This window comes from Mastomys coucha, unplaced genomic scaffold (genome assembly GCF_008632895.1).
Source record: "Mastomys coucha isolate ucsf_1 unplaced genomic scaffold, UCSF_Mcou_1 pScaffold22, whole genome shotgun sequence".
In the NCBI taxonomy this organism is placed as follows: Eukaryota; Metazoa; Chordata; class Mammalia; order Rodentia; family Muridae; genus Mastomys; species Mastomys coucha.
The window spans coordinates 203,278,159-203,285,760 of NW_022196905.1; the positions used below are offsets into that span (position 1 = coordinate 203,278,159).

At 35.6% G+C, this 7,602-nt stretch overlaps 1 protein-coding gene across 2 annotated transcripts in view; it reads right to left on the reverse strand.

Annotated features, from left to right (window-relative positions):
- Tll1 (tolloid like 1) overlaps nucleotides 1-7,602 on the reverse strand; it is a 196,027-nt gene that overhangs the window by 23,794 nt on the left and 164,631 nt on the right. For both annotated transcript variants that reach the window (XM_031339939.1, XM_031339940.1), the window contains exons 17-18: nucleotides 5,993-6,118; nucleotides 3,277-3,404 (exon numbers count right to left, since the gene is read on the reverse strand). In XM_031339939.1, coding sequence (XP_031195799.1) covers nucleotides 3,277-3,404; nucleotides 5,993-6,118 — 254 coding nt within the window. The remainder of the gene's footprint in view (nucleotides 1-3,276; nucleotides 3,405-5,992; nucleotides 6,119-7,602) is intronic.

A 7,602-nucleotide genomic window follows, 5' to 3' on the forward strand; every position in this document is an offset into this window, starting at 1 on the left:
CCCCTCTCTCTCTCTCTTGGCAACTTGACCTTAGACTTTAAATCTTCTTAACTGTAAGAAAACTGCACTAATTTTTGTTATCTAAATTATCCAGTCTAAGATATTTTGTTATGGGAATGTAACAGACAAACAGAAGAAAAAATATAGCTATGAATTAAATATGAATAGTACAAAAATAGCAAAACAATCAAACAATGCTTAACAATTTTTTCAATTGATCGGGGAGAAATGAAGAAATAATCACTGAAAGGGAAGCTAGTTAAATAGAAATCATTCAGGCCATACTTATAGGTCAGTATCTTGCTCAACCACTTCAGAGACAGTTCCTTTTGCAGTATTAAATGAGAACAAATAGAGACCCATGGCTAGACATTAGGCAGAGAGTGAGAAACTCTGGAACACTCAACATTCACTCAGTATTCAACATGATGTCTCTATCAAATCCCAGCCTTCTTAGCTCAAGAGAATCCTGAGGAAGAGGAAGCAGAGTATTGCAAGAGCCCTAGGTGATGGAGGACAGTAAGGAAACAAGGGCTTCTAAACAAGACCTATATACATATGAACTCACAGAGACTATGGCAGCATGCATAGAGCCTGCTCACGTCTGGACCACATGGGGGCCCCAGCAATGTGAGGATATGTGGAAACAAGCCTCTATCCCTAACCCAGAAGTTATCTCTAATTAACAACCACTCACAAAATAAATTTAGCTTTCTCCAGTGGAGTCTCACTAGGTATACAAACCATTCTTAACTCCTGGTCTCATGCCCAGCTCATCAGTACTTGGCCAACACCAAAATGAATTCAGAGGCATTTTGGCAGGTTCTCTGTCCCCTAATGCTTTATCAAAGCACTTCTTTAACCTTATAAGTATTTTGCACAGATATTATAATTTCTGGTTCTGTGTTTTTATGGGATTTCCATGTATGGGAACTTGAATGCTTCTGTTTTATTCAGTTTGTTTTGTCCCATTTCAGTTTGGTTTTGGTTTTTATTATTATTATTATTATTATTATTATTATTATTATTATTATTATTTTAGATGCCTGTATATTTTCACAGGGAAAGAGAAAAAAAGATGTAGATTTGGGTTAGAAAGGGATGGGGAAGATCTGGGAAGATTTGTGGATATGGAAACCATAATCAGAATATATTGCATAAAATATATTTTGGGGCTGGAGAGATGGCCCAGCAGTTAAGAGCACTGACTGCTCTTCCAGAGATCACAAATTCAATTCCCAGCAACCACATGGTTAGCTCACAACCATCTGTAATGGGACCCAATGCCCTTTTCTGATGTTTCTGAAGGGAGTGTCAGTGTGTATGCACACACACATAAAATAAGTAAATAAATCTTAAAACATTTTTTTCAAGAAGAAAGGAGAGTAAACTCAAAACCAATCAAGTAACAATAATTAAGAGTATCAAAGTATTGTAGAATAACATAAACTTTGTCATTTCAATCCCAGATAAAAAGATAAAGTATTACTAAAGATTTAAGTGAAGCAATGGTTGAATCTAATGGCAGGTGCCACAACATAGATGAAAGACATTGAGAGAAGTTTGTAGAACAAAACATTTGACAAAATTAGACTATCATACACACACAAGTAAACCTAGGTACTATAATTTTTACATTTTAATTTAAAGGAGAGAAATGTTGAACATAACAACAAGAAAACAATAATAATTATATATACAAGATTAAAGACACATCCTTCAACAAAATAATAAAAACTATAATATCCAGAAAACAATGGGGAAATATTGAAAAGGTACAGAAAGAAAAATACAATTCTATTAGAACTCTATGTCCAATGAAATACTTTTTTAAGAGTGAGGCTGCTTGTATTTTATGAAGAGCATAAAATGTAGCATCTCAAAGAGTATGGTTAGAATATCAGACAGAAAAAATGCATTTGGTTTCTATAAGTAAATATGATCAAGAAGAACTATATTCCCAACACTACTAACTAAATAGCTTTCTATTAAGCCCATTTAGTATCCAAGGATCACTCTGCCAATCAGCACCTTGGACAGGAGTAAAACACTAAGCTGCCCTAGTCCAGAGCCATACTGTCATCTTGGCATCTAACATCCTTCAACTGAGTAACATTCTGGAAGGTCTCTTACAAACATAGCAAACAGAGAGAGTTCCATGATAGGAAATGACTCTTTGTCATCATCTCTGATTTCATTATAGTGGTATATTTCAATAAGTTCATTTTATAAATAAAAGAAAAGAGAAAAAAAAAAACTCCACAGATGGAAAAGGTCTAAAGAGGTGTGTCTTACAATAAACCTTTCAACTGGATTGGTCTCATGAACTATTCAGAGCAGTAGTCTCTTTCTTAAGTATTTTTTCTCTTTAATATAGTGCCTCCTATACTTGTGAGATGCCTCTAAATATACATAAGTAGCCAAATATTTACACTAATATATGCATCATAGTTTAGTTTCTAAGTATTTATAATATATAGAATCTATGCCCTATAATAAATTTACTCTTATTAGGTGACCAGACAGGTATCCAAGACTCAAATAAAATGGGAGAGAAGAGTAACTTACAATAATTATACGAATTAGTAATACAGAGCACTGTTAGATATAATTATAAACATAATATAAAGATATAAGAATTTTATTATCAAGGGTTATAGATTGAGGCTGGTGATATGGTTCAGCAGTTAAGAGCACTGGCTGCTCTTCCAGAGGTCCTAAGTTCAATTCCCAGCAACCACATGGCTCACAACAATATACGGGGATCTGATGCCCTTTTCTGACACACAGATGTATATGCAGCAGAGCACTCATAGATTAAATAGCTAAAATTTATAAAGAGTTATAGACTTTTAAATTAATATTCTTCAAACCACAAGACAAAATTGATTTTATTTTTAAAAGCCATGTTTTGTCTATGAAGCAAACAGAATTTATACAATCAGAAGAATACATTATATCTTTTTTAGCTGAAATAATAGTCTTGTTTTTGAGATGAATTTCTGACTTTTTAAAAATTACTTCATTTATTCTCCCATTTATAAATATAATTACCTCTAATGTTAGGCTGAAAATCCTAATGCTTATAGCAATTTTAATAATGCCTTTTAAATAGGCTTTGGGAGAACATGGCTTTCGCCTCGATCTGGGAAATTAGGAGGGAAAGCCTGGAAAATTGACTCAAGTCCATTAAATAAAACATTCTTCCCCCTTCTCTGTGGGTGAGCCAAGAAAGACATGGACAATCAGATTAATCAAAGGAAGGGGATCACTTACTAATTTGATGCGGTGGCCAGGAATGGCACTGATCGCCCACGTGCACTCTTTCCGGCTTGGATACTTGTCTGGCCAGTTGGGACTGGTGATGAGGCCACTTGGGCTGTGGATCTTCTGTTCACACTCGGCTGTGCCAACAACAATAGAGTGAGTTGGTATAGGAGTTTAGTGCAGGACCAGGCCAGAAAACATGCAGTCAATTTGCCCCCTTCTCTGCTGAAAGGTTTCCCTGCAGGCTAGCTAATCATCACAGCATCGGATGTTGCCATTTTCATCTGTTGTAGAAAATCTGTTGCTGAACATAATCAGGCAGTGTTTGTAGTCTGAAATGCTGGAAATATATGCTTGCCACAAACCACATAAATGTCTAGAAGAATATGGACTTCAATTTTAAACTTTTGAATCAGGAATCTCAGACTTCAGAAGAGCAATATGCATTGGAAATCAACCATATCAACACAGCGTTTCAGGAAAATATGTTACCACAAGGAAAAGCCAATAGACTGTGTCATTTCCCGTTCTTTTTCTGCTATCAACAGAAACATTACTTAATGATAACTAACATTGTTAAACCATGTGTTAATATTTTCTCTTTCCCTCCTATAGTTAAATATCCACTCCTATAAATGTCTACACTGCCATTTTAGCTGGCAAAATAAATGAATCTAAATGTCTTTTGGTGGAATGAAGCTCCAAAGTGAAAAATAACTTCAATGAGTATCTCAATATATTACCATATTATGATATTATGTTTCTCACAATTGGGGTCATTTTAAAGAAGACCATATTTGAGAAATTTTTTCTTACATAGATAACACACCTCTTTCATTGCAGGGCTCTCCCAGAGTCCAACCCAAACTGAATTAAGATAATTTCTATTGCTGTCATGACAGTTTCCTCCCTTCCTAAAAGAACTAATATGTCACTCTATATCCTCATAGGAAGATTTTGATTTCAACAGAGGAAAAGAAGAAGAGAAAGAAGAAGAAGAGGAGGAGGAGGAAGAGGAAGAGGATGAAGAAGATTAAAAGGAAGAGGAAGAAGAGGAGGAGGAAGAGGAAGAGGAAGAAGAGGAGGAGGAAGAGAAAGAGGAAGAGGATGAAGAAGAAGAAGAAGAAGAAGAAGAAGAAGAAGAAGAAGAAGAAGAACAAGAACAAGAACAAGAACAAGAACAAGAACAAGAACAAGAAGAACAAGAAGAACAAGAAGAAGAAGAAGAAGAACAAGAACAAGAACAAGAACAAGAAGAACAAGAAGAAGAACAAGAAGAAGAATTATGTAGCCAAACAATAACTTTATGTAGCAAGCATTAGGCCAAGAACTACAAAAAGATAAAATTCTGGACTGACACCTGGCTTCTATTGCCCATGTTTGGGCTTTGCCCTATGAAACATGGCATCTACAGGATCTGCAACAGCTCATGACAAGGCTGGGCTCTCCCTGCTAGGCAGTACAAGGTGCATACTCTACAACACAAGTAGAGGAAAACACAACCCCTTTCCTGGCAATGAAAATGAACCACAAAAGAGAGTATCTGGAAATGATTCTGTCTAACAGGAAGTTTTCTATAAAATAAGTTCCAGAAAGCTAACTGTCAGGAATAGATTTGAGCACTGATTCCACACATAATCTGTAAAAGCTGTTTTCCTTTCTTTGAATTACTTTTCATGTCTACAAAAATCATGGGGCCTTTTGTTCCCATCTTTGATTTAGTAGCACGCTCCACCAAGTTATAAACATCCTGTGAATAAACGTAGAGAGCAAAAAGTCCTCACGTCCACGTGGTTCTGCATAATGCCATTATCTCACAGAAGAGAAAGAAAAAAAATCCCTGATGTGTGACTGTATCTGAAAATAAGGTCCATAAGGATATCATGCATTCTTCTAAGATGTATACAAATACTTCTCCAGATTGAGTTTAGAGAGATTCCTTTAACCTTTATATAGCGATAATGACAGTTATAAAATTTTTCTTAATACTTTTTCTTTCAAGAGAAGCTTGCCTCTAATCTAAGTGGGGAATTCCACAGCAGAGACTCTTAAGAAGAAAAAAAGAATAAAAGATTACCCCTTTAACTTACAAGAGCCAGAATTAAAATCATTTAACATAATCTTATGGACAAAAATCTAGTAAGTTATTATCATACTACTAGTATGCTTGTTCCCCCTATACCCTTGCTTAAAACTTTAAATGCCACAGAATCTACCATTTGAGTTTGATAGTCATGATATTTAAAGGAGCATCATTCATGTAGGAAATGTATGTCATATTCAGGGAGAAATATCACACCCAATGTAAACCATTTTGGAGGGTTTATATGTGGAGAGGGTAACAAAATCTCTCTACAAAGACCTGGAACCATGTAGTGAAATTTTGTCTGGCAGATGTTACTGCAGCAGTTTCTATATTATATAGATTTAAGCCAAATGCCATCTATGTGTAAAGTGCAAAACCCCTGGGGCATTTAATGGAGTGTCCAGTAGCAGACTTTGAATCTCTAAGCAATATACAGAATTCCTTAGTTGTTTTTGTTGTTATTGTTGTTGTTGTTATTGTTGTTGTTATGGTGTTGTGTTGTTTTGTTTTGTTTTTTGAGGTTTGTATAGTTAGCATCAATGTCATTCACAGAAGTGGTTAATTAACATGGGAACCACAGTTACTCAGCCCATGTTAAGATCTGAGGTATTGTCAAGAAGAAATTATTTTTTCCCATACCTTCCTTGCAATCATGCTTGTTCTCATGCAACACGAATCCATTCCGGCACTGACAAGTGTAGCTTCCCATTGTGTTGACACACTCATGCTGACAGCCACCATTATCCTTTGAACACTCATCCTTATCTGGCAAAGAAATAAAGCTCTGTTTAGACAGTAGTTCTTAAAACAAATGGTATCAGAATGGATTCGGTTCATTGTGGTTAACTCTGAGGAAAGATAAAATAAGCTACACATTTCCTGGTTTGCAACATAAAGCAAATAAGATTTATAGTGCCTTAGTTTAATTCAGCCCTGTTTGGCTAGGAGTCTTGGACTGTGGATTGTGTTTCTGAAAGTGCTGCTTCTGGACATTGACTGGATTTCTGAGCACAAAACAGTTTTGCTATAGTTCTCTGCTGCCTCTGACTTACATTCTTTTCACTCTTTTTCCTGGATGATTCCTGACCTTTGAAGTGTGTTTTAAGACATAGATGTTCCATAGAAATCAGAAAACGAGTAAGGGTCCATGGAGAATGTGGTTATCTGAGGAAGGTGAGCTATAATGCAGGTGATTTAGAGGTGGAAGGGAAAATAATGGAACAAGACAGTTTAAGTGGGGTGTGGATTGGTGAGGTTGGATAGAGGAGTGAGTATACACAGTAATAACACACTAAGCAACTTAGTAGTTTTGAGATAGTTCATGAAGCTATCCGAAGACTGGCAGTTCTGAAACAGAGCAATTGTAATCATTTGATCCTATGCTCAAAATTTTTTCCACAGAATTTGTAAAAATACTTCTAGGACTATGCTTTAACAAGCCCCTAAATAATGAGTTTCCAAAGGAAAAAAACTATTAATTTTTAGAATGTACAGTATGTCTGTGGTTTTCTTAATTATTTTTTAATAAATACAATCATACTGAATTACTTCTTAATTCACCAATATGTACTACTATGGATAATATTATGCTCAAAACACTATGAGAAATCTAGCATGTTTTTTTTCTTCAAGGCAAGTACACAGCTATGAAGATGGAAAAGCTCCCGTAGTTTAGAATTCTGAAAGATCATCATTAGAGAGCTATTCAGCCTAAGTCATCATCATCTGTTGCCATCCCTTGCATTTACCTCAAATAGCAAATAACAATTTTACCTTCCTTTCCTGCAGCAAACATACTACTTAGTTAATAGAAAGAGCCAGGAATTTAGGTGTAAAGTAGATCTAATTATGCATCCAAATCCAAAATGTTTTTAAACTTGAATCTGACAGATTTCTAAGAACTTTCCATAAACCCCAAAGAGAACATTAGAATTTTCTTCTAACAGTTACTGTGGACTTCACCAAATAGCAACTAATTAAAAAACAAAGGTTGCCCTTTTCCCTCATGTCCTAAGGATGCTTAGTGTAACAGGTTACCAACACCAATTACCAAGGTTATGGTTGGCTCTTATGGTGAAGCACATGGCCAAGACCAAGATAAACTAAGGAGTAGATAATATACTGTGACAGGGAGCAATACGTTTAACTCTTCAGATGTCTCAGCTCACAGATGAACACATACAAATGAATACAAAGCAGAGTTAAGGCTTCCATTGTTTCTTGATCTTTTTGTTTGGCGGGGGGGGGGG